This window comes from Trachypithecus francoisi, unplaced genomic scaffold (assembly GCF_009764315.1).
Source record: "Trachypithecus francoisi isolate TF-2019V2 unplaced genomic scaffold, Tfra_2.0 Lachesis_group4, whole genome shotgun sequence".
Taxonomy (NCBI): Eukaryota; Metazoa; Chordata; class Mammalia; order Primates; family Cercopithecidae; genus Trachypithecus; species Trachypithecus francoisi.
Genome location: NW_022681469.1, coordinates 57966414 through 57994365, shown reverse-complemented (window position 1 = coordinate 57994365; position 27952 = coordinate 57966414). Strand labels below are relative to the sequence as shown.

The following is a 27952-nucleotide window of genomic DNA, read 5'->3' as shown; positions in this document are numbered from 1 at the left end:
AAGTCTTGAATAAAATAAACTGTAATAGGCAATTTCACCTTAAATTCTTTAAAAGATTTGAACAAAGACTTATATGCAAAATGTTCATTGCTACATTACTGATAAACATAGAAAATTGGAAATAATGTTAGAAACCACCAAAACAGATAACTTTGGTATATTTGGGAATTGAAGCATTTTCTGCCATTGACTGACTACTTTCATTCTCACTGAGGTCTGCAGGCACAGGTTAGAGAAAACTCAGGTAGCCTCTGACTCTGAGTGGATTGGATGCTTGCTCTGTAAAATGTTCAGGGGCTATGTGCAATGACAGTGACAGGCCGATCCTTGGTCCTCCCTTACTCAAAACCCAAGTCCTGACATCCAGGTTTTATTGTAGAGCTGTAGCACCTGTCGTTATAGGTGCTTCCTACCTCCTCACCAAACCTCTTTCCCACCAGACGTTCCCAAGAAGGGCTTTGGTACAAGTAATGAAGTGATCCTTTTCTATAATTTGAAAGTCTCCACCTTTTCTGTCATTTGTCAGGAAGATTATGTCAGAATATATGGAGTAGACACACATAGCAGCTTGGGTATTGGTGGTGGAGGTTGATAGGCTACCTATAAATTTAGAAATTTCTAAATTTATATACAGGATAACAAGCAGCAGGTTAGAACATATTCAGGACAGTGGTCATAGTATTAATCTAAACAGTCAGCAGTAGGGGAATAAACTTTTCAATCCTTCCTTTCTCCATTGGTGTTCCTCTAGTGGTGCTGATTTCATCTTCTGTCTCTTTCCACAAGTGCATCATTGGTCAGCATGCTGCTGGCTCCTCACAATCCTTCAGCTCAAGACTGGTGCTGAAAATCTTTGTTTCCGCATGTGTGCTTTCTACAGCATGGGTTGAAGTTTGGACTTGGTCATTCTGGACTTTCCCTAAGGCCACTGCAATCTGATGCTCAGGGAAGGAATTAGTTATCTTTGGTAAAGCACCCTGGTGACTTTCTCAAAGTCCTTGATGATGTCCATAGGCTATGGAGATTAAAACTTAGCCTAGAGATTTTAAAACTTCACTAACAGGTCTTTTATGACATTTTAGAGTATTGTTCCTAAAAAGGATGAAATAAAAATGAAATAGGAGTGATGTGAGTTACGATTTCCCCCACCAAAATCGCCTCATCAACCATGCAGACACTGAATAGTCATTGAATTTAGAGGAGGCACAAAGTAAAACAAAAACCAAGGTCTCTCTACTCTTGCCTCAAAACACGGAGATTTAAGCTAAATGAAAAGAACATTGGACAATGAGCCCAAGGCTCACTCCAGCTTGTCCACCAAATACTGTATCCCTTGAGCAAGTCACTTGGTCTTCCTGTGTCCTTTTGTCATTTAAAATATAAAGGAAGATGGTCTTTACACCCTCTTGCAGCTCTAAATTACAGGAATCAGCATGGAAAATAAGGTGTTAAGTTAGTTTTGTTGGTGTGTAAAAAAGTATTGGGTAAGTTTTAGGCCTAGGTCATATTTTTCATTAACTAAGCTCTCATTTTAACTTTTATTACTTTTACCTTTGATTACATAATGAAAGTGGCTCCTAACACTTTGAATTCTTTTGTTCATCTCGACCTCTGTCAAGAAATTATCTTAAACAATCACTTAAATACACTAACCCAGCTCCCCTTTCAAGGCAATATAAGACAGTGTTTTTTCAACCTCCTTCACTTCTTGGCATACTTGTGAATTGACGGTATTTATATAACACGCTAAGATAAAACAAATGAGGCTGATGGGGGCAAGAGGCAGTCCCCCAGGAGGCTCTACCCCTGGTCCCCACCAACCTCACCCAACCATCCCCATCTGTCTTGGCACACCTGTAACATTTAAGGCACGCCCCTTTCAGTGGCATCATGGTTACAAAGCTCTGCCTTACAGTAAATCCTCCAAATAGCAACCAATTAGCCATTCATTTTAGGTTCTATTGGGGTTTGGTTGTGGCAGTGAATTTTCTTCAAACCTCCAATCATTTGTTCATTGATTGCCTTAAAAATACAGGTAATAGATGCAACTGGTGCTTATCCTAGTGCCTTTGCCTTCTCTATGTCATTATAAACTTTGACCCATCAATGTTCCATCCCCAAAAATCATTGCTAGAGCTACTGAAATACCCACAGTGTTGAACATAGGAATTAGAAAGTGACTCTCATCCATTTCTCTATTTCTCACTGGTTTGCACAAACAAGTTCCCTTTCAGAGTTCTTAACCAGCTTCTCAACATGTAATGTTCTCTTATTCCTTAAATGAATCCCTGCTTTGGATTCCTTCAACAACACAAATGCTTTTACTCTGGGCTTTGATTATGCTGAGTGGCTCACTCAGGAGGCACAATTGTGCCACCCACAATATTACTGTAAGTGCTTTCATAGCAGAATAAATAGTGGGGTAGGAAACCTATATTAGATACTGATTTTCCCCTCATATATCTGGCTTCTAATATAACTAAGTGAAGCTGAAGATAAGCACATATCCTCAAAATCTCTGGGAAAGCCTACATATACAACAAAGATAAGATTGTATTCATCATCTATGCTGATATAATATGTTTTAAGTCAAGTAAGTCTTTTCACATTTATTACTGTGACTTAATTTCTGTTCCATGAGATAGCCAGGGGCTAAGAGGGGAGTGGAAGATCATTGCTAATGATGCAAAGTACATCAAGAAAGACTGCACTTTCTACATACAATCCAGTCTTCCTGTACCAAGTCCTTGACCATAACACTCCTGATACAAATATCTGCAGGATAAAGTTCAAACACACCTCTTGTCCATTCAAGACCCTGGGGCATCTGGACAAGGCTTCTTTTTTGCCAGCAGCTCTTCACAGCTTCCGTTCCATCAAAGCTGGTTCAGTTATTTACCCTGTCCCAGAGGCCATGTTTTGCCTGTTGCCACTTGGTATGCTTCTCTTATGCAATAATATTTTGTATGAAGGTTTCTCCCAGGCACTGTGCTTGGAATCTTACACCGTATTTAATCTTCACAGCAACCCTAGGAGGTGGAGACTATTGCCCAAACAGTAAACGTCTCCTATGGCTTACTGCTTCCTGACTTCCCTTCTTTTATTGTGTCTGTTATTGCTATTATAGTCGTTTCACTTTTCATGTGTTTATATTTTGCTTTCCCCATAAAAGTTGTGAGTTGCTTAAGGGCAAGAAATGATGGCATTTCTTTGGATCCTTCACGATTCCTGATAGGTTTTTTTCAAGGATTTTCATGCTCTTTATGTTGATGGGGTTGGATTGGCTTCTCATACAGTGATCCAGCGCAGTCCTCATCGAAAGGAAGACTGTGACTGGTGCTCTGCCCTAACTTACCCTGCACCCAAACCTACCTGTTTCATCCCGCAAAGGTAGCAAGACATATTTTTGACAATAGGCAATGCAGTAGAGGATCACTTAGGGGAGGAATTACGTGAAAGCTGGTCCTTGCCCCGAGTAAGAAATTACACGCTAATAAAGCAGAACTGGAGCAATGTCCCAGAATACAGATTTCTCATCAGTTGTTCTCAGCCTGGGTAAATGATTCAGTAGTCAGCCTGGGGCCTGGTGAATGAAGACTCAGATAAGAGAGCACCCTAAGAAGTTAGGGGCAGGGAAGCTGTCTTTTTGCCTCTGGCCAGCCCCTCTCATCCTACACTTCTTGGTTGCAAAGCCCTTGTTTTCCGAAGGGCCAGGCAGTGGCCTCAATGTGCCCCCTGATTCACCTTTCCTGGCACCAACCCTTGGAATCGTCATCCATCTGTGTGAGCACCACCTCAGCAATAATTATATAGTCCTAAATAGGAGGGTTTGGATGGCATCCCAGACTCCTTAGAAAAAAGTATTACCTCAGATTATTTATTCATTTGCAATCCTCATTAACAAAGCAACCCATTTCAGTTCCAACTAAACAACTTCTGAATCGCATTACTCCTTTATAGGATTATACTCACTAAGGTCAGAATGAATAGGACCTATTTATTCAATTCCACTTTTTCAATCCTGAACATGACTAGTTTTTCTTCCAAATTACAACCTGGCTGCTGGTTCCTACTAGTAAGCAAACAAGTGCAAATATATAAATATAAATATATATATATATATAATCAAACTCTGAGTCCTCTGATACCGGAACACTGAAGCATTTATTAAATCAAATAGAAAGACAAATGCAAACATTTTACTCTCCTAGCCCTAACAAATTTAAAAATCATTAAATTGTAGAAGAAGTCTGCAGAGAACACCATCATTCTTATTTATTCTCAAGAAGAGGAGCAATACAATCTATCAAAAAAACCTGTGTGTTCACAATGCATTTTCTAAAATTCTGGACTATTTTTCTTATTGTTGAATAGAGTTCATAAATCATGTTTCCCCCACTAGGGAATCATTTTTCAGGAGAGTTCTTATTATTGTGTTCAAAGACTCCAGACAGCAGCAGAAGGTGAATATCTTCTTACTTTTAGCTATTCAGTTGTCTTGAAAGCTCATAAATGGGTGATCAGTGGCCCTTTCCTCTGGGCTTATGTCCTGCAGCTCCTTCTTATTCACTAGATAGTACAGGGAGATCACAACTGAGAAGAGACCCCAGGCATCATGTACAGGATGATCCTCTACCAATGCAGGATGCCCATCACTCTCCCACAGGAGGTTCAAGCAAATTCAGAGCCTGCAGGGCACTTTTGCAGAAGACAGTTTTTCTTTATACTGCATTCAGGGCCTCATGGTGGATTAAGTTCTCTGTGATTTTTTATTTTTCTTCTTTCTTCCCAACAACCAACTACATAAGAAAATATTTCAGAGAAGCGTCCTAATAAAGCTTGTTCCACATGTGGAACCATTTTAAGAGCAAGTTGTTAAGTGAACACAGTACTGTTATTTATCACCCTTGTTCAGTTATGTTGAAAGGGTATTATAAGGGGATATTTTTCCCATTTGGCCTGGGATAAAATATTTCTTTTTGATGCCCAGTTTCCATCAAGAACTTAGGGAGTGCTTCTACCAAAACTCTTTCCTACCACACCAAATCTTGGTAAAAGATCTTTTTATTTGTGCATTTGACCACCAATAATTTTGCAATTAAAGCTGGATTTGTTCCCAACCAAACTATCCTGAGCACTTGCTTGGAATCACTTCTGCAGATTAATCAGACAGCCTTTTCTGGGCGATGAGTCAGATCACTAGGCATTCCCAAGGTTTTTACAGCGCCAGAGAAAATCAACTAAATAGTGGAGTGTGCCCTTGTCATTTTCATTTTTCAACCTGACCTCTCCCAGATCTTATTCCTCTAAGCCAGGCAAGGGTTTGCTCTACAAAGTTGGCCAGATGTTGGGTGTCTGATGAACCCATCTGCTTTCAAGAGTGAGATGCCTAAAACCTGCTGTTGGAAATCTGTTCATCATAAAGATGTATACTTACAGATTCATCATGAGAGGAGGGTCTTCCAGAAAGCAAGAAAGAGTACATATGAAAGGTTTAGTTCTTATAGTTTTCTGGCACAGAGCAGTTGAGATAATGTGAAATAGAAGAAGAATATTTCAACTTAGAAATCTTCATTCAAATGTGTATTAGACTTGCTAGATGAACAGCAAGATTAAAAACAGCCACACTCTTGTAGACACTTGACAAAATTGAAATACAGTAAAACCTGGGTGCCAAATTAATCACTGATATCAGTGCTTCCTAGTGCCAAGTCACTTTCATCTCTAATTGATGTGTATGATCACAAGCTTTAAAGCAGACCTCCAGGTACCTACATTCATATCCTAGCTGAATTTATACACAGTTATATTTGTCCCTCTTGAGGGATGAAGGCAAGCTGTTACCCAAACATGCTTTCCAGATATAAGACAAATACATTAGGCATTCCCTACCACCACTGCTAATGCCTTCCTTAAGGTTCTAGGTTAGCACAGTGCAGCAGAACTTTCTGCAATATGGAAGTGTTTTATCCTGCACTATACAACACTATGGCCATTAGCCACATGTGGCTGTGGAGCATTTGAAATGAGACTGACATTTCCCGGAATTTAAGTTTTAATTATCTTTGATTTCAAATAATTAAATGGCCACATGATGCTTGTAGCTACCATGTTGGACTGCACAACTCTGGAGCATTGTGGGGGCCTTTAAATTACCTCCCTGCCTCCAGCCTAATTCCCACTCTCCCTATGCTTCAGTCTACCCTCCATAATACCTACTATCCCCAGACTCATTCTAAAACGAGTCTGATGATCTCACTTAGCTGTCATAATCCATTAGTGGCTTCTCAATTGGCTATAATATAAATTCCAAGCCCCTAGCATAGACATTAAGACCTTTCATGACCTGGCTTTCCTTCTTTATTCCAGGGCTCAGTGACGTCTGTGCTCACTGCACTCCCACCCCTCACAACACAGACACTGCTAATCCACAGATCTCTGTCTTTACAAGTCACACCACTGTGACTATGCTGTCTGCTTCCCCCAACCTTGACCACCTGGCAAAGTCCTGTTTGTGTGTTATGACTCAGATTAGACAGCATTTCTTCACTGAAGACTTCCAACCCTTACACTTTCCCCTGCTCACCTCCTGTCTCCTAGTTATTCTACATCAGTTCCTTTTTACTTATCTCTATTTATTTCCATCCAAAACCTCTTATCTCCTTCTGCTTTTTCACTTTTCCCCCTATTTTAAAGGTTTAATTTCTATATAGTAAAGTTTACCCTTTTAGTCTATAGTCTGAGTTTTGACAGACGTGTTTAGTTGTAACTAACTACTGCTATAATGAATCAGCTGTTCACCCACTCCCAGCCCTGGCAAGCACTGATTTGTTTTGTTCTATAGTTTTGCCTCTCCTATATAAATGGAATGATACAGTATGTAGCCTTTTGAGTCTGGCTTCCTCCATAAGCATAATGTATTTTAGATTCATCCATGTGGTTTCATGTGTCACTATTTGGTTCATTTTCAACTGCTGACTAATATTCCATTATATGGATGCACCATAGTTTGTTTACCCATTCCCTAGTTAAGGGGCATTTTGGTAGTTTCCTGTTTCTGGTGATTACAAATAAAGCTTCTATAAATCTTTTCATATAGGTCTTTTTTTGTGTGGAAATTGGTTTTATTTCACTTGGTAAGTATCTAGGTGTAAGATTGCTGATTCATATGGTACCAATTTCCAAAGCGGCTGTACCATTTTATATTCCATGTATGAAGGCTCCAGATGCTTCCAATCCTTGTGAGTACTTGTTATTTTTAGGTTTTATGGTTTTTTTAATTTTAGCCATTCCAATAGGTGCATAGTAGTATATCATTTGGGGGGTTGGGGGTTTTTCTTGATAGAGATGAGGGTCTTCCTATGTTGCCCAGGCTGGTTTTGAATTCCTGGGCTCAAGAAATCCTCCTGCCTCAGCCTCCCAAATCATTTGGCTTTAGTTTGCACTTTTCTCTAAAGACTAATGATGTTGAAGACCTTTCATGTGCTTTTTTCCATCTATATATCTTTGCCAAGGAGTTTTTCTTTCACTTTTAGTCTCTTCCCCCTCCAGTATAATTGGCATTTCATTATGGACAACAAAACACATTTTCAGCCTCTTCAATCCTTTTTATTTCTCATTCATTTCTTATGTTAGCATAAAAAAAGTCATTTTATGATAGTCTCAAATAAAATTATGGAAATGTATATTTGCTTAGTAAAACTGAAAACACATATAGTTATAATACTTTAAAATATAAGTCATGAGAGAAAGTACATATAAGCAGAAATCCAAATGAAGTCAAAATGTGCAATACTTGGGTAAGAAAGAAGGATAAGAAAGAGAGGCCACGTGTGGTAATGGTCTCACTTTTCAAGTCAGGGAACTGACATAATTTATTTGACCATTCAGAGGTCACACTGCAAGTTGTTTTCAAAGTTAATATATGATCAAGATCTTCTAGGTCCTGAACACTTTGCTTGAGGGTCTGTTCATATTTAGTTTTATCCAGCCATGCAAAATTGCATTCTTTCAGGTTAAAACATACTATATACCCTGTTAGTGGAACTTTGGCTTGTGTGTGTAACTGGAGGGCCAATAAATATTCATGTAATCTTCTGGATAACATATTGAAAAGGACAGCTGGCTCAGGAGGGATCATTTGCCTGGGTTAGTATCTGTTTCCATTTATATTAAAAAAATATTGCAAGAAGTTATTATCTGCTGGAGGGCTTGGGGGAATTCAATGGAAGTCTGATATTACATCTGATCACTTTTGACATTTACCTATTGTAACAAGGAAACTGTGTGAAGACAGCCAAGTGACTTTTTACAAAACACAATTTCAGAAGCTATAAAAGGAAAAAGGAGATGGCAGAAATAAAATACACTGCATCTGTAAAAATGAGAAACATGAATTGTCAGCAACACCTGCTTGTAACTACCAACCATTTCTATTGGGCCTGCTGAGAAATTACTCAAAGTCAAGTACATTGATGGGTGTGAAGTCTCATGTGCTTCAAAGCTAGTCAAGAGACACAGAGGAGAAAAAGAAAGTGTAGTTTTATTGAATATTTTTAACCCTAAACCTGGAGTTGATGAAAGGTAATTTTATGACACGTTCTGAACACTTGAAAAGAAATAAGTTGTCCTTTATATTTTTATCTCTCAAGACTACAAGTGACAACAGGGCTTTTAAAGGTTGGGTACAAAAAATGTTTAATGTTTTTCCCAAACAAATTCAAAATCTCTAACTGGGGCACCAAAATATTGATTGCAAAAGCTGATTAAAAATTACTAAAGATATTTCTAATTTCTAATTGAGAGTAATAAATTATAACTACTTGGGCCCTCATTTCTTAGACCCCAAGTAGTAATAGTGAATGAATGAGAAAAGGAATGGACAGGAGTGGTCAAGATATTTCCGAGACAAAAAAGTGACAACTCAGCAGGACAGAGAAAATCTAAAACGGGTATGGGTAACACAGACCCACTCATTTCTTTAGAAACTCAGGTAGGCTCAGAACTTAAAAAACTCAGGACAGAATGGAATACAACAACCATGAAATTTTTATGTTTAAAATAATAAAGCAAGCAAATATGAAAGAAATAAAGGAAAATAAAAGAAATAAAGATAATTCAGGGAACAAAAGAAAGCTTCAAAAACTTATTTATAGCCACAAAAAGGTGTGATATTTACTACAAACTGACTGACTGTTTGTGTCTCCTGCTCCAAAACCTATATGTTGAATCCCTAATTCCCAATGTGATGGTGCTTGGAGATGGGCCTTTGGGAGATAGTTAGGTTTAGATGAGGTCATGAGAGTGGTGCCCCAGTGATGGGATTGGTGCCCTCATAAGAAGATGAAAAGACCAGAGTTCTCTTGCTCCAACATATGAGGATACAGCAACGAGGTAGCCATCTTAGTCCATTTTGTGTTGTTATAGAAGAATACCACAGACTCGCTAATTTACAATGAACAGATACATATTGGCTCACAGTTACAGAGGCTAGAAAGTCTAATATAAGGTGCCAGCATCTGGCAAGCGTCTTCCTGCTGTGTCATCCTATGGCAAAAGGAGGAAGGGCCAAAAGAGAACAAGAGGGGGATAAATTTGCCCTTTTATAATGGTACCAATTCTACCATGAGGGCATAATCCTTATGACCTATAGGAGAAGCAGCAGACCAAGCCAGGATGCCAATATCTAATAAGAGTTGCAGAACGAGACCAGAAAAATAGAATGGAAAATATCAAAGAAATAGTATAATAAAGGTTCACAAAACCAAACTAAAGAAAACAAGTCTCCATACTGACAAAGAACCATACTAAAATGCACCATTGCAATACTTCAAAACAAAAAAAGTACAGGGAAAATCTTAACAATTTTCAAAAAGAAAAGGTAATATAAGTATATCACATACAAGGAGCAAGAATCCTAATGGGTTCAGGCCTCTCAATAGTAACACTGGATGCTAGAAGACAATAAAGCACTGCCTGTAAGTTTCTGAAGAAAAATCATTTTTTCATTTTAGGAATTTCATACAATCTAGAATACTAAGCCAGAATTCAATCAAAAGAAGGTAAAAATAAACACATTTTCAAACACTAAGAATTGAAAATTTGGTTTTATCCCTGCACAATTTCTTAGAAAGCTGCTGTAGGATATGCTTCAACAAAATGAAAGAGTGAATCAGCAGGAACAGAAAACCAAACACTGCATGTTCTCACTCATAAGTCCGAGTTGAACAATGAGAACACATGGACACAGGGAGGGGAGCAACACACACCGGAGCCTTAGGGGGGCGAGGGGGCAAGTGGAGGGAACCTAGTTGATGGATCAATAGGTGCAGCAAACCACCGTGGCACACGCATACCTATATAACAAACCTTCACGTTCTGCACATGTATCTCAGAACTTAAAATAAAATAACAAAAACTAAATAAAAAGTGAATCAGAAAAGCTGACACAGAGTCCACCTTGGAGTGCAGCAACAATCCCCATGATGACACTGTCCAGCAGACTGGAGAGCAAACGACCTATGTCTGGGAGAAGGTGTTCAGAGGAATAAATTAAATTGATGATTTTAACAGCTTTTGGGGAAGCAATTAAGGATGTGTAGGAAAAATACACAATCAGAAACCTTGATTAGAAATGTGAAGAAGAAAGAGCTGAAAGATTTAAAATGTTTGTGTTTGGGTCACAGAACTAGAGAGGATGGGAGGGTTAGGGCAAGAGACTAGAATTTTTTATTATAACCATTTTGGTTATGTTTTTTTTCTTTAAGTTCACACATATATTACTTCAATTAAGTTGCTTTAATGCCTGACACTTCTCATAGAGCTCTCTGAGGAAAGAAATCTATGGACAGGGAAAATGTAAGGAAGACAATTAGCTTGCTATAAGTCTCTTAAATTGTCATCATATTGAGAGCAATTGGTAGTGAGTGGGAGGGCAAAAACATGGATAGCTACTAATTTAAAGACAGAAACAACAGAGTCTGTGGCATAAAAAAAAACCTATAGGGCTATAAGTGAAAGAAAAATGGTCCTAAGGTTAAGCAGCACTGAACAAGATCATACAGCAATTTTGGAAATGAGCTGATGAAGCAACATCACAAAAATCTTGAGTTTCATAAAAATAAATCACTCAGGCCGGGCGCGGTGGCTCAAGCCTGTAATCCCAGCACTTTGGGAGGCCGAGACGGGCGGATCATGAGGTCAGGAGATCGAGACCATCCTGGCTAACACGGTGAAACTCCGTCTCTACTAAAAAATACAAAAAAACTAGCCGGGCGAGGTGGCGGGCGCCTGTAGTCCCAGCTACTCTGGAGGCTGAGGCAGGAGAATGGCATAAACCCGGGAGGCGGAGCTTGCAGTGAGCTGAGATCCGGCCACTGCACTCCAGCCTGGGCGACAGAGCGAGACTCCGTCTCAAAATATAAATAAATAAATAAATAAATCATTCAGATTAAGGAAAGGCCAAAGTAATGAGTACTTACTTACTTACTTACTTAAGGTTGGGTTGGGAATGACAGGATTTTTTAAATGGTCAATTTAAACTGTACCTGTCTTAATAATCAGTACCAAGTTTTAAAAAAAAATGCTTTTTCAGAAAATAAAAGTGACATCTTAAAAAATAATTAAGTTGGCCGGGCGCAGTGGCTCAAGCCTGTAATCCCAGCACTTTGGGAGGCCGTGGCTGGTGGATCACGAGGTCAGGAGATCGAGACCATCCTGGCTAACATGGTGAAACCCCGTCTCTACTAAAAATACAAAAAACTAGCCGGGCGTGGTGGCGGGCGCCTGTAGTCCCAGCTACTGGGAGGCTGAGGCAGGAGAATGGCGTAAACCCGGGAGGCAGAGCTTGCAGTGCGCCGAGATCACGCCACTGCACTACAGCCAGGGCGACACAACGAGACTTCGTCTCAAAAAAAAAAAAAAAAAAATTAAGTTGCTTTAATTATAAGATACTTCCAATCACTACAAGATTGTTTACTCTTCTCCTTTTACATTATGTGAATTTTGAAACTTTTATATAATTTTTATCATAATAGAACCATCTAGTATTTTCTAGTAATAAACTGATAAGGCTCTGTAATAAATTATAAATAAAAAGAACCCCATATTCAGAAACTAAATCGGTCATCATAAAATTGAACAACCAGCCCTTTGAAAGGTAGATTTGCATGTTTGGGATGGAAGTATAATACCACACCTCAACCTTGCAACTGTTTTGTAAAGAGAATAAAGCAACTGGCTTTTCTGCCCTGCAGGGAAGAATTCCTTTATCATATTTTAACATCAATAACTCTTTTTTTTTTTTTTGAGACAGAGTCTCGCTCTGTTGCCCAGGCTGGAGTGCAGTGGCCGGATCTCAGCTCACTGCAAGCTCCGCCTCCCGGGTTTACGCCATTCTCCTGCCTCAGCCTCCCGAGTAGCTGGGACTACAGGCGCCTGCCACCTCGCCCGGCTAGTTTTTTGTATTTTTTTTAGTAGAGACGGGGTTTCACCGTGTTAGCCAGGATGGTCTCGATCTCCTGACCTCGTGATCTGCCCGTCTCGGCCTCCCAAAGTGCTGGGATTACAGGCTTGAGCCACCGCGCCCGGCCAACATCAATAACTCTTTAAAGTTTTTTCCATTATTACTGAATCGACTTGCTGTTTGGTTATTTGCAAGCCATGCTTGCTGAAAGCTACACAATTTTACTAACTAAAATTACTCTAGTTGAACAACAGAATTTCACCTTCTACCACTTGATCGGAAAGTCCTGAGTTGCTGGTTTTATTGGGCAATAGAAATATGTATCTTTTTCTAAGTCTTTGCGAAAAATGGAAAAATTGCCGAAATAGGGTTAATATTTATTTGGCTTAGTGGGACCAGATTTTCTATCATGACATTCAGACCCAAACAGGTCCAAAAAGATATCCTTGCTAGTTATTATACAAGTTGGCAAGGTGATTTTCAGGGACATACAGAGAAATGAGAAGTATTGCTACAGAAGGAAAAAAGGTGTATCTACAAATGGAAATGTTTTTTCATTCTCTCTGTCCAGCTCCCAGACCCCACACACCTACAGATTTGAGGATCATGACTATTCTGAAGTTTCTTTGCTTCCTGCCACTCTAATGTCTAGACATTGTGTCAGACTGTGAGGAGAAAAATCGTATCAAAGGAATACACGAACCCCTTGAAATATGGGGATCTATCTTAATATCTACTTAAAGAGAGTTACAGAAGAATAGTTGCTTTGTCAATGACACAATAATCCATGACTGATAAGAATAATTTTCACACTGGAGTAAGAGAATCAAGGTAACTTTTAGACCTCTTCAATAAATATACGAAGAATCAAAAGTAAGAGTATACTTAACAGAAATTGTTTGGACTGCCTTTTCTAGTGATGGACAGGGGAGTGGAAAATGCACCCAGAGAGAAAAGGATTGTTTTGGCTCCTTTCCTACCACCTACCTTATTGGTGATTTTTGTTGGTAGCTATAACATATTCTCATTTACACCTTTCATCACAGACACCAAGAACAGTGGAGTGATGCAAGGAGGAAATATGTTATGGACATATCTACAAAAGACCAACTACAGAATTTGCAGGGTCTAGTGCAAAATGAAAATGTGAGGTCCTTGTTCAGAAAGTATTGAGAATATCAAGCTGGTGACGGGTGACTAAACCAAACACCAGGTCCTTTGGAGCATGATGGCCTGTGTGACTGCCCAGGTCACATGAAGCTAGCCATGTGACCCCTGGCCCATCAAATGTTTCCAAACAACAAACCCATTTTAAACCAGCCTCATGTTCTAGAATGGAACAGTCAAGTCATAGCTAATTACAATTCCTAATGTCATGAGATTTCTTTCAGTTACCAATTTACTCTCAGTACTTAGCTATGCAAATTTTTAACAATTGGTATAAAATAAAAGCATAAACAGTAATATATGGCTGCTGAGTGTTTCTCTCCAGCCATTTAGTTAATAGTATCTATAGGATGCTTTCTGCCCTTAGCAACGTGAGCTCAGTTGGGTTTCCAAATTGCCAGTGATGGGCCCTTCTTCCCATTCTCCTGTCTGACCATCTGCTTATTACCAACTGCAGGGTAGCTAAACTGTTCAACCACAAGAGAATGACTCATGGGTGCTGGGGGGGGGGGGGGAACGCGCTTTTTGAATATGCAGTCCTTAAAACACCAGCTGTTTGATTTTGGGTTTTGCAAATCAGTTGGCTATGAATTTCAGGGAAGACGTTTTCGTCTTTGGAAAGCTAAATTTCACAGCGTTCTAGAGGAATACAAGTCATGCCGTCTGCTTTTTCTTAATTTTACCACAAAAAAACTTTAAAATACAAAACACATGTTTTTTCCCACATCTCCACCCCATGATGACAAAGAAAACTCCTTTGAAGGACACTTTGTCATATTCCAGGAAGGGACAATATCTATCTAAATGGGTTTGTCACAATAAAACATATGAAGTCAGAATTTTTAGGAAGGAGCGATGGAAAATAAGCAAGATTAATATTATGCTCTGGTTTTTAAAGGCAGAAAAACAGATAAGGAGTTTCCACCATGTATTAAAGAGATGGGAACACTTTGTGACAATCTCGCATCATTCTTCTGTGCTTAGTCTCCAGTCACAGCTCCATTCACAGGAGCTGGGCTAAAGGCATCATATCAGAGATCTCAAGGAAGCAATAATTATGAGGGCAGGAGGGACCCCAGCCCACAAAGCACCTCTCCTTGTCTCCCCAGAAACCTCCTTGGATTAGATACCCATTTACCCTCATAAGTTTTTTTCTAGGAGACCTGCCACTTACCAAGGGGCACATATTCCCTCCTCAGGCCCAGAATGACCTTCCTGTTCCTCACCATTCTCTCAGTCTACACCTGGACTCAGGAATTCACTCCTCCTCTCTACTTTTGCTGCATGTTACATTTGCCATGTATTTGCCATTTGCATTTGGCTTTACACATTTTTATACGTTTATCCCTGGTCTCCCCAACCAGACAGTGAGTTTCTTGAGGGCAACTACCATGTGTTGCTTTATTATTGCCTTCCCCTCAGGGCCTAGCATAGTGTCTGTTATTAAGAAGATGCTATTCCGAAATGTGTTGATTGATGTAGTAATTGCCCCTTCTGCTCCAACCTACAAATTTAAACTAGACAGTAGGTAATTTTCACATATTATTGAAAGAAAAACAACTGGAATCATCCAACTTTTAAAAAACATTTATTTTCACATCAGGTCACAGATTCTAAACCCAAACTAACTTCCTTTGCCTCTTTAAGCTAATGACATGTTGTTTAACCTTCACAAATTAATGGAAATCCGAGCTAATGAGAGTTTATGCTATCGATTGCCTTTGAAGTATTTATTTTTCTCACGCTCATTTCAGGAACTTCCCTCTTGTAAATTTGGCATGATTGATGCAAAATCCACTTTCCCTGTTTAATACTTTCCTCCACTTATAACTCCACTTTGTGGGATCTATTAGCAAGAAGATAATTAAATGTAAACACAAGTCACAGACTTTTCTTTCTCTGAAGTGAAATACACATAAACAGCAAGAAAAATAATGAGGAAAAAGGAGAGAAGGGGGATCTCATAATCCCTTCCCTTAGGATTTCAGGAAGAATCTATCACCAAAGCAAGAAAAGTCCTCCAAGTAAACATCCTGTCTTCTTTACGGGGACTGACCCAAGGTAGAAACAACAGGAATTCATTGGCTGGATCAGCCCACTTTGACCAGTTACTGAAAGAGCCGGGGTAAACCATACAAGGTCCCAGAAGAGAACCCAACAGCAAAAAAGGGAGGATCACTGCTTTCAGTAGTGATGTGGCAACAGACCCCAAGAATCCAGCCCTTCCAAACTCACTTAGAGGACATCCAATCCAACTGATCATCTCTGAATATTCCTACCAAAAGAAGTGTGGTACATTGAGCAGAGCCAGAAGAGTTCATTCATCTATGGGAAAATATAAAACATGTTACAATATAAAGAGACAATATTGTTTTATCTATAAAGGAATAAAGACATAGAAAACTGGGTTTCTTTTTTCCATAATTTATGTATTTTCAATTAAAAGGAAATTTCTAACTAGTGACACATTGTCTCCTTTCTAAATGTCAGTATGTCCAAAGCCAAATGACATATTGCAACTTTTCCCAAATATCTGTGTATCCTAAGCACACTGTGTCAAGAAGACTGATCCAAAGACTTGATTTATGTTACTGCCTGACAGATGATGTCTGCAAGGCATGCTGTCTAAATGGACTGTGCTCCGGCAGTTACCTTAGTCATCAATTCTCAGGGAATTAATGAGTACCATTCATCCCAATAATAGAAACCAAGGTCAGGGCCTCTTCCTTGCTCTGTAATTCCATTAGCATGACACTGAAAGCATTTAGGTCATAGGCTCTGTAGACTTTATCACTGAGCAAATGGAACTGCATCTTGTTTTCAGAGAGGATCCTCTCTGAGCACACCCCTTGTCAGAGATTTGTTGTACATCAACATTCAGTGCACTTACATATGTAGGGAAAACCCTAGTAAAGGAAAAGTGAGGCTGCCGTTAGCTGCCAAGAGTTTCAAGTACTGTTTTTATTAAAGTAAATGCCAATAGAAAACATTTGTAATAAAACCATGTCAGGTACTTTCAATTACTGAACATACATTTTTAAACTGTGTGCTCACTTACATTTTATGCAAGTCACTCAGTCATTTTATGTCGCTACCATTGAATTTATTTCAGTTTTCATTCTTTTATTTTGATTTCTATTCTTTTATCTTAGTTTTTATTTCAACCACCCTAATAAAGTTAAAATGGCTTTGAAACTAAGTTATTACCATGAGCAGGTAAGTATGTTTACAGTGAAACTTTCATGTTGAAGTCTCAACCAGCAAGCTTTTCTAAACTAAGTCTCACCAGTCGTTCCCTTGATCTTCTTAATTCAAATTGTTTTCAACCTCCAACATATCAAAAAAGAAAGGAGTAACCCCAAGGTTTGAAGCCATAGGCAAGGATTTGAACTGTAGCTTGGACACTTGTTTTCTTAATAGTGAAATTAGCATGATTATTATACTTTTATAGCTACTTCACACTATTGCTATAAGGATTTAAAATAAGCAAGTTCCACACTGCCTGTAAACTAACAAGTAATAGTTTATCATTGTTGAGCATACAAATTGTGTGTGTCTGTGTGTGTGTGTGTGTGTGTGTGTGTAAATCTATGTTTTAAAACATTTGGGGTTTTATGCCCAATAAATTTTAAATGATCTACAGTAATAGAGGAGAGCAGAGGCATAAATAAGTCAAAACAGAAAATCATCCAAATACCATTTGTGTTTTGAAGTATGTTTTTAAATTTCATTTCAAATGTCAGTATTTCTAAAACCCAAAGAAATTACTTCCCACAAAAGAATGACACCATGATGTCATGTCCTAACTAAACAGGATCTGAAGAGCTGTTCAATTTCCTCTCCTCTTCTCTCTCTTCTCTCTCCTCCTCTCACTTTGCCTGTCAAAAGACAGTTGCAACAAAGAACCTGCTTCAGGCAAAGTTCCTGACTTCCACTCACCCATGAATCAGGACCACTTATGAAGTGTTTAGTTCCTGGCTTAGAGGCAGGCTGTACTCATCAAATAAAAGCACCAGATACTCACAAAGCAAGTAATAGATTAGAGATCTGAGCCAGAAAAGTCAAGAGATGCAGGGTGGTGGCTACACTAACAGCAAAGGCTATGAAATCTGATAGACTAGGGTTCTAAGCCCTGTTTGGCATATGTGACCTTGGACAAACTAATAACTGCTATATGCTTCAGTTTCCTCTACTGTAAACTTGTAATGATATCAAATATTTCATACGCTATGTTAAGGATATTTTTAAATGGATATATACATATATATACACACACATATATATCACTTAGCACAGTGCTTGGCTCAGGTAGGTACTCATAAGAGGTAGGAAGAAAAATGTTTAATAGCATTCAATAAATATGAAAGTGTGTGTGTTTATATGTGTAGGACTCAGTGTGGGTGATTAAGAGATTTAAATCATGCTGATTTCCCTTTGAATAATAAACTCTTACAAGTTGATGTTTTCCTACAGAGACCTGCAACATCGTCTTTTTTGTAAATCAGAGAACACAGACTCTTGACCTCATCCAGTGTCTATCTAATCCACCCAACACATCTCTTTCATAACTGAAGCTATTTTCCTGTGTTGAAACTTAGGGGATATTGCTCTGTATAATCCTGTAGTAAGCTGTGTTCCTTCAATTCTAGCAGTATTGCAGGTTAACCCCATGTGGAAAGAAACCAAGTTGGTAGCTACACACAAGCACACACACCCCCCTTAATAGTGATATGAGAAATATTTAAAGATGATAGTAGGCCGGGCGCGGTGGCTCAAGCCTGTAATCCCAGCACTTTGGGAGGCCGAGACGGGCGGATCACGAGGTCAGGAGATCGAGACCATCCTGGCTAACATGGTGAAACCCCGTCTCTACTAAAAATACAAAAAAAAAAACTAGCCGGGCGAGGTGGCGGGCGCCTGTAGTCCCAGCTACTCGGGAGGCTGAGGCAGGAGAATGGCGTGAACCGGGAGGCGGAGCTTGCAGTGAGCCGAGATTGCGCCACTGCACTCCAGTCTGGGCGACAGAGCGAGACTCTGCCTCAAAAAAAAAAAAAAAAAAAAAAAAAGATGATAGTAATAAAAAGAATGACAGTTAATACTTATAGATCAGTTCTCACATGTCAGGCATTGTTCTACTCACTTTACATATGATAACTCATTTAATTCTCAGATGCAGTCTGTGAAATCAGTAGTATTAGTATATCAATTTTACTGTTGAAAAATAAACTCGGAGAAGTTAGGTAATTTTGCAGAGGTCACAGGACAGATAACAATATATACATTATGGCTAGGGAGGCTAAATCATTGATGAACCATACATTCCAAGACGCTGTTGAACATGAAAGGGGACAAAAACAGGAACTAAAGTTCACCCTAATCATAGTTGAAAACCCAATACCTTGCAATGCTTACATCATTTTTTTAAATCAGTAAATTAATGAGTTATTATATTTCTACTTGAAAAATATATTGATTGTCCTAAGATTCTAAGATGATCTATGTAAGGCGTTCTTAGTTATTGCGCTTATGGTAAATAAAAATGTGTTTGAGTTTCCAACATGATGAGTTTTACTTCAGGGACACAGGCTCAGCCAATATTTTCATATGCTATCTATAACCTTTCACAATAGAAGAATGAACAAGTACTGGCTCATTAACTCACTAACTGTCCTTTCTTGCCATGGTTATTAACTAATGTTCTGCCTTTCGCTGTAAAGCATGTGCAAGATTGAGAGTTCAAGGAATAGACATCCCTGAAACATACTGAATGGTGGGTTGCATTTTTGCATATTTCACAGATCAAAGCAGTACCTGATTCCATAGAGGGAACAACAACACAGAATTATTGACAGGTTTCTGAGCTGGGGCTCACAGTCTTGAAGGGAGAAAGGAAAGGGAATAGGTTTCCAGTTTGGTAAGCTCCTTGAGGGAGTTTACGCAGTGTATACTATTGATGTCCACCCCAGAAATAGTTATCTTGGTAGGTACGTAAACATTTACACTGAAGTCAAACTGCCAGGAAAATCTGTATTTCCATGTGTGTAGCTCTCCTCACACATATAAATAAATAGTAAAAAGAAAATAAGCCAGGCGCGGCGGCTCACACCTGTAATCCCAGCACTTTGGGAGGCCAAAGCGGGTAGATCACGAGGTCAGGAGATCGAGACCATCCTGGCTAACACGGTGAAACCCCGTCTCTACTAAAAATACAAAAAAAATTAGCTTGGCATGGTGGCAGGTGCCTGTAGTCCCAGCTACTCAGGAGGCTGAGGCAGGAGAATGGCGTGAACCCGGAAGGTGGAGTTTGCAGTGGGCCGAGATCACACCACTGCCCTCCAGCCTGGGTGACAGAGCGAGACTCCGTCTCAGAAAAAAAAAAAAAAAAAAGAAGTGTATATTGTTTTTAAAAGACATATAACATTTTACCAATCCTAAACATGTTTATATTTTAATATTTTGACAGTTGGAGAGCATCTTATAGTCAATGGAGCATCATTATTTAGTTAGCAGTGTTTCTTTTTTTTTTTTTTTCCTGTGGCATATAAAATAAAAGTATGCCTTACCATCCATGGCATTGTAGATTTGAATAAACACAGTATATATCAGACATTAGCAAGATATCAGCACCGTGTAAAAGTAAATCAGAAAGAAGAGATAAGATGTGACAACACATCAACCTTTAAAGCTTAGTACATGAGTGGGAAGGTGGTTATAACTTCTTTACCAAGTGGCTACTACCCATATTAACACATATTTCTTTCCTTCCTTGTTTTCTCCTCTCAATAAAATAATAAGAGGGAAGAACTTGAGTTTCTGGCATTTATTGTAGCTTTCTTAAATTGTTGATTATTGTCTCTAGAATACGAGCTCATAGGGCACAAAGTTCTATGTGATCCTCAAACACTCATATATATTGGAATCTCCCTAGGAGCTTCTTAGAAAGCTCACGGTCCTCACCTCCTGCCTGGACATTCTAATTCAGATGGTCCCCAGTAAGGCCCAAATAGCTGTCTTTTTAACTCTAGGTTAATTATGATCACCCCAAAGTTTGAGAACCCCTGGTCTGTGTTTGGAATTGGCCTATCACTGCAAAGGACTTGAATTTAGAAACTGGTCTCAGTAGTATGCACAGGACCCCATTTGATAGAAATTAGTGTGATTTCAAAAGGCAAATATACTAACGAAGGAAGGAATTCTGACATTTCATTGTTTCCTTTGGGGCTGGGACTGAAAGAACATGTATTGGTGATGTCCCTGATACCTATTTCTGTTGGGGTTTTTTTAGCTGTGCCCCATAAAATCGGACGCATCATTGATGGGAGTCCTGCAGATCGCTGTGCAAAACTAAAAGTGGGAGACCGGATCCTAGCAGTGAATGGCCAGTCTATCATCAACATGCCTCACGCTGACATCGTGAAGCTCATCAAGGATGCAGGTCTTAGTGTCACCCTTCGCATCATTCCTCAGGAGGGTGAGTGCCTGAGGCAGCCTTGCAGAGAGGCGGTCAACACACGGACACACTCACCGGCTGTTCTCAGCCTGCCCGCCAGGGTCGTGGAGTGCACCTGCCTGCCGTCACTGTGGTGTCAGAGTGTCAGAGGTTGATTATTATTTCTACTTTTGCAAAAACTCACACTCAGTTGCAATCCATATCATGTTTATTCAGTACCTGTCTCATTCAGAGGTCAAGCTATGTGGCATTGCAGGCCAAATAGTGTGAATTCCATATACTCCGGTTTCTCTTCAGATCGCATAAATCTTTCGCCTTTTAGCAAATAGTGTGAATTCTGAGACGCCAGGTTATTCAATCATTTCCTGTGGGCACCCCCTTTTATGCTTGTATTAAGTCAGAATTCATTCAACAGAGGTGATAGTTACAAATCTGAAAAAAATATTTACGTTAACAGGAAATCTCTAGAGGATTCTTCAAAGTCAGATTGATTTTGAAAACGTGAAGTTTTGTGGTATAAAGAGAGCTCATTTAGAAAATGTTGCATCTGGGCCGGGCGCGGTGGCTCAAGCCTGTAATCCCAGCACTTTGGGAGGCCGAGACGGGTGGATCACGAGGTCAGGAGATCGAGACCATCCTGGCTAACACGGTGAAACCCCGTCTCTACTAAAAATACAAAAACTAGCTGGGCGAGGTGGCGGGTGCCTGTAGTCCCAGCTACTCGGGAGGCTGAGGCAGGAGAATGGCGTAAACCCGGGAGGCGGAGCTTGCAGTGAGCTGAGATCCGGCCACTGCACTCCAGTCCGGGAGACAGAGCGAGACTCCGCCTCAAAAAAAAAAAAAAAAGAAAATGTTGCATCTGGTAAGAATTTAAAATTCCCACTGAGCCTTTTGAATTTGTCTGTACAAGGACTCCCCGCTGAGGCTCAGAAGAGTAGTGAACATCACAGTTCATAACCATGCCCTAGAGGGTCATGGAGCTGTGAACATCCCCACACCGAAAATTCACCATTTCCAGAGACAATGGGTTCATGACTAGTTTCTGGCTGCTGACTCAACCATTTGAAGAATTCCATTTCTGGAGCTCACTGATGAGTGTCCCACACAGAGGCTGATGGGCTCACTCAACTTGGTACCCTCTGTTTTATTCAGCCCCAATTCCATTTTAGGATTATCTGACATGCAGACAGCAAATGGCTAAACAGCCACTTGCCTTTAAATATAAAACAGTAGTTCTCAACGGGGGTGGTTTTGTCCCTCCAGGGGACATTTTGTAAAGTCTAGAGGCGTTTTTGACTGTCTTGGTTGAGATGGGCATGCTGCTGCCATCTAGGGGGTGGAGGCCAGGGATGCTGCCAACCATCCTAAAATGCACAGGACAGCTGCCCACAGGAAAGATTTACCCAGCCCAAAATGCCAGCAGGGCTGAGTCTGGGAAACCCTGATATAAATGGAGAAGGAATTAAAAGATTTGGACTGTGGGGGGGAAAAGGGCAAGGGAGAGGAGTTTATAGGGGAATGCTAATAGATCACCTCCCTTTTCTTACCCAATCAAAAAAAAAAGAGAAGAGAAAAGAAAATGGCCATGCTGTTTTTTAACCTACTATCCGCAGACACCAACATGTATAAACAATTCAACGGAAATTAACTGCAAACAAGATTGCTCACTGAAAGTCTAAATACTTCTCAGTTTTCCGAGTCTGGAATGTATCTGTTGTTGGGCCCTTATTCCAATATATAGTCAATTTCAGTTGAAAATTTGATGTTATTAGGAAAGAAGTCCAGAAGCAATTATTTAAAAGAACAGTTTTGTGAATCTTCTTGTGTCCAGCATTCTTTTTTCTTTCTGTAGAAATGTGGAGTCCAGTGGGCTATGAGGTAATAAGACTGACAAGGGATGAGGAAAAGATTGTAAAAAACATTTTCCTTTTAATGGTTCATTCCTTATCCACACTTTGGAAGACTCTTCAGACTGTTTATTACAAGCCAAAAGTGGTGGCTGATCCATTTTCTCTCAGTAAGCAATGCTGCAAAAATAGAGCATGTTTTAGAGCTTAGTCCTTTGAATTATTTTTTTCATAGTTTTACAAGGTTTTTTGGTAATCTTTTCTTCTGGCAGAATGACAAGATACTGTTCATAGCCTTGTTCCATAGTGATCATTAATGAAAGACTACAAATTTCAGAAATGGTATTAGAACTTGATAAGATTAACCTGCTATCTAAAAACTTAGCAGAAACGGAAATAACCAAAGCCTGAGTCATCAGCAGAGGCAAAGTCACCACCTCTGGTCACCTCTTTCCCCTTATCAATGTTAACCTGACTGCATCTGCCACTGTGGTTCTCCATCGCAGAGCTCAACAGCCCCACCTCGGCACCCAGCTCAGAGAAGCAGAGTCCCCTGGCGCAGCAGAGTCCCCTGGCCCAGCAGAGTCCCCTGGCCCAGCCAAGCCCAGCCACCCCCAACAGCCCCGTCGCCCAGCCAGCACCACCTCAACCACTTCAGCTGCAAGGACATGAAAATAGGTAAAGTTTCCTCTGACTTTTGTGATTCTGAGAGGTGATGGGGTGGGGAGAGGAGGGAGCATTTGGGGACAGCACAGGACAGGCTGAGAGAGAGATTTTCATAAAGTGGAAATTGCCATGCATACCTTTGTGTGATTTTGAGGTTGCATGTGTGTTATACATATGGTTTTATTAGTTAAGATAGCTGATGTCTGTCCTTCACAAAGAGAGATGCTTTCCTAAAGAAATGGTGAGCAGTTGCAGATGAGCAGGGCTTAACAGCTGAAGAGCATGTTAAAGGGAGTCCAGCGTGAAGAACTTACTCAGAGGCCCTCTGGCAGGAGCAAGCATGCAGTATGAACGACAGAAATACGGCCAATATATGGAGTGGCAGAAGAAGAGTATGATGTGAGATGAAGCCAGTGAGGGTGGCTGGGGCCAACCCTAAAGGGCCTTGTAAGCATGCTTACTCAATGTTTTGATCTTTAAGTACAGCAAGAAGTCATTGAAGGGTCTTCAGCTGATGAGTGTTATCATTAGATTTGCTTTATAAGAAAGCCTCCTGGTCTGCCCTGCAGACAGCACACAGGAGGCTGGCAGGGTGAATGCAGGTTAAGCAGTTAGGAGGTGGCTGCTTCCATTGAACCATAAAGGTCATGGCTCAGAGAATGATGAAGATGTGGAGGTGGGGAGAATGTTGAAGGATTTGTAGGCATTAGTAAATATTACCAGCCAGTGTGGTGGCTCACGCCTATAATCTCAGCACTTTGGGAAGCTGAGGTGTGAGGATTGCTTGAGCCCAGGAGTTCAAGACCAGCGTGAGCAACGTGGTAAAACCCCATCTCTACAAAAAATACAAAAGTTAGCCGGTCATGGTGGTACATGCCTATAGTCCCAGCTACTTGGGAGGCTGAGGCAGGAGAATCACTTAAACCCAGGAGGTGGACGCTGCAGTGAGCTGAGAACGTATCCATGACACTCCAGCATGGATGACAGAGTGAGACTCTGTCTCAAAAATAAAATAAATTAGCATGTTTACTGATTATAATAACCTTACATCCTCCTACCCACAATCTAATGAGGTTCTTCTATTCCACACATAGCATTAGAGATAGGCATCACAAACTAATGAATAAGACACTTTGAACTTCCAGAAAAACATTGTCAGAAGAACAACATTGTCTTCTTATTGTGGCCTGTATGTAACAGGGAGCCTGGGCTGGGTTGAGCCATGAAAGAAAAAGATGAAGCAGTGTTCCCATGATGCTTTCTCCCTTTCCATGGGAAACAACAACAACAACAACACAGAACAACTCACAGAAACACTTCTGCATGCGAACTCCTCACTGGCCTTTTTAATGATTCTAATGTTTTCCGAACATCTGCTTCCTATCCCTCTCCTCCCACGATGGTGAAGATGAAGTGAGACTCTGTTTTTGATTCTCAGAACTCTCTGGGTTCATCATTCACATTGTTGCAAAGCAAACGGTGTTCCCTGTGCCACAGGTGGTATTTCTACAAAGCCTCATTCTACTGATTTCCCATTTGCTTTCATAGAAAAGTAAATGTCTGGTTGTCCTCAGCTGCTTATGTTTTTAATATATGCAAGGAAGAGAAAAGCCCCATAAAACAAATGATGCAGAGGTGAGAATTTGACAAGCCATAAGAAGGGTAAGTCCTGAGTGTTTCAGTAATGAGCCCCAGAAGTGTTTGCTCTCAACGTCTATCACTTCAACAGATTGCACTGGCTTTCCCCAGAATTCATCTTAGACTCAAGAGGAAGGACTTGAGCGCCCCAGTAGTCCCCGAGCCAGCTTCAGACACTTATTACCGCCGTCGATTAATCTCGCAGCCACATTCCATTCTCCTTTCCAGAGTCGGATTTCCCTGGACATGGCTCTTGCTTCCAGCCTTGAGTGGGTGAGCTCATCCCTGGTGTGCTATAGCTCTGAGGGGAGAGCAACAGCTGGATGCAGCCACTGTCATGCCCCATCTGCTACCAGCTCACAACTGGGATACCTTGTTCCCTATCACAGAAGCAGCGGTCTTTGGACATCCTGACTGCAGAATGAAATATTCCTAGCTCTGGGATTCAGATTGACCTAATTCAAATGTTTATAAGTCACCAACATATTTGCCCAGAGTTCTGAGGTATTTTGCTTCTTCTACTACTACATTGCTTCTAAGATATTTTGCTTCTGTTACTATATTAACAGCCCAGGAAGTGCCCACTCCAACTCTAGGGCCCTTTACTGGCACTCAGGTTTCCTGGCTGAACTCTGCGATTGTTGGTGGTGGCTCGTTTGCCTGTGAATGAAGAGATTCAGTAATCTTACAGGTGCCAGAAACATTTTTCCTAATTGCATTTAAAGATGGCCATGGTATCAGATGGAAAACTCTTTGCCATTATTTTAGATCAGGCTGGAGATGTCTCTAAGACAGTTTATATGCCAAGTGCATGGCATGAATTTCCTATTTCTTCATTTGTACAAGCAGTGCCCCCCTACATGTCAAATTCAGCCCATTCCCCTGTTAGAGCAGGATAAAATAAAATGGCAATCTGCTTGCGAATGTCTACGTTGTGAGTTAGAATGAGTGATATTTTTTCCTGTGGAACTTACTCTTGGATTGGCTTCCCATGACACCCCATATACTTCTCCCCATTTCTCAGTCCTTTAACATCTTTTGGGTGTGTGCTCAGGAAGTATAAGATATGTTCAATATGAAGATAAGCAAAAACACTATTCAAGGAGAAGCATTTGTTGAAAACAACAGAAGAGCTGTTATGGAATATGTTTCAAAACTAAGTATAAATAGCAGAGTTCACCTTCTCTAGCAAGGGCAATTGATATTTGTGGTTTAAGATGGCAAGGGCAGTGAAAGAGCATTGGAAATTGACTTCTTTCACAGACTTTGAACTCTAGATGCTCGGGACAGGAAGTGATTCTTTTTTTTTTTTTTTGAGACAGAGCTTGCTCTTGTTGCCCAGGCTGGAGTGCAGTGGCGCGATCTCGGCTCACCACAACCTCTGCCTCCCGGGTTCAAGTGATTCTCCTGTCTCAGCCTCCCTAGTAGCTGGGATTACAGGCATGTACCACCACGCCTGGCTAATTTTGTATTTTTAGTAGAGACATAGTTTCTCCATGGTGGTCAAGCTGGTCTCAAACCCCCGACGTCAGGTGATCCACCAGCCTCAGCCTCCCAAAGTGCTGGGGATTACAGGCATGAGCCACCGTGCCCGGCCAGAAGTGATTCTTGAAGGGCCCATGAGATGTGCATTCTCACCATGGGCAGCATTTATTTGTTCTGGAAATTTTTCATACCACAAAAACCTGCTAGAACTTACCATTAGCAGTCTGATTTTATCATTTCTAAAGTATCTTCAGCAATGGAAATAATAGCTGTGAAGGGTTATATAGATGATCTTCTTTCAGAAGTAAAACAACTTTAAAGTGCCAGTTTTTAAAAATAATCCTGAGTTTTCCTTAAAGTGTTTCACACATTCAAAGCAACATAATTTTTTGCCCTAGCTGGTATATTATTCACTTAAAAGTTAGCAACACTCATAAAAAATTTAGCATGTTTTCCTTATTAAAGAATTCTTCAACGTGTAGTTAAATTTAAAATCCTGACAGACGACACGGGGTAGAATATAGTTTGAGTACTTGATGACCTGGATGAGAGTGTTGAAAGTTTCATCTGCTCCTATTTTTAGTCATTTGTGTTACTTTGGGGGAGATTCTTACATTTCATCCACTTTGGCCATACCTCGTGACACATTTGGTTGGAAATAGAACACACAGTGGATATTGCATATCAATACCACACAGATCGTGGAAATAAAGTGACTATGCTATAACAGTGTGACATCCAAACCACCAAACAAGCTATTTCCAGAAAGGAACCAACACACACTGACAAATGTCACCCAATTCACTTCCTTTTGTTTAATGCATGCATTTGCATAGTTAAGCATCGTATTCAAAGTATATTTTAAATAATCCTATTCTCAGCATGCATGCTCTCAGTAGGCGAGTGGACAATTGAGGTATAAAGCAAAACCAAAATTATGCAGCTCACAAAAGGAATGCCTCTCCTCTGCAGGGTTAAGTAATAAATGGGACCTACTAAAAGAGTTGATGAAAATAATTATATTACTAACCCCCTTCTAAGAGCCCCAAATAAACACATCTATTGCCATGCACTTTCAGTGTGACCTCGCCAAATATTAGATTACACTAATGGCAATTGTTCAGGCAAGTGATTTTTAAAAACACTTAATACTAATCAGCATTGGTAAGACCATCAGCCAGTTTAAAAAAAAAAAAATCTAAACTTAAATGTAAGAATTCTACTGGTTTGCACCAG

The 27952-nt window shown here is 40.1% G+C and overlaps 1 protein-coding gene across 4 annotated transcripts in view; it reads left to right on the top strand.

The window, feature by feature from the left end:
• The window catches only part of MAGI2 (membrane associated guanylate kinase, WW and PDZ domain containing 2), a 1467283-nt gene that overhangs the window by 1325128 nt on the left and 114203 nt on the right, over positions 1-27952 (top strand). For all 4 annotated transcript variants that reach the window (XM_033194948.1, XM_033194950.1, XM_033194947.1 and 1 more), the window contains 2 exons: positions 20916-21101; positions 23434-23605. In XM_033194948.1, the coding sequence (XP_033050839.1) occupies positions 20916-21101; positions 23434-23605 (358 nt within the window). The remainder of the gene's footprint in view (positions 1-20915; positions 21102-23433; positions 23606-27952) is intronic.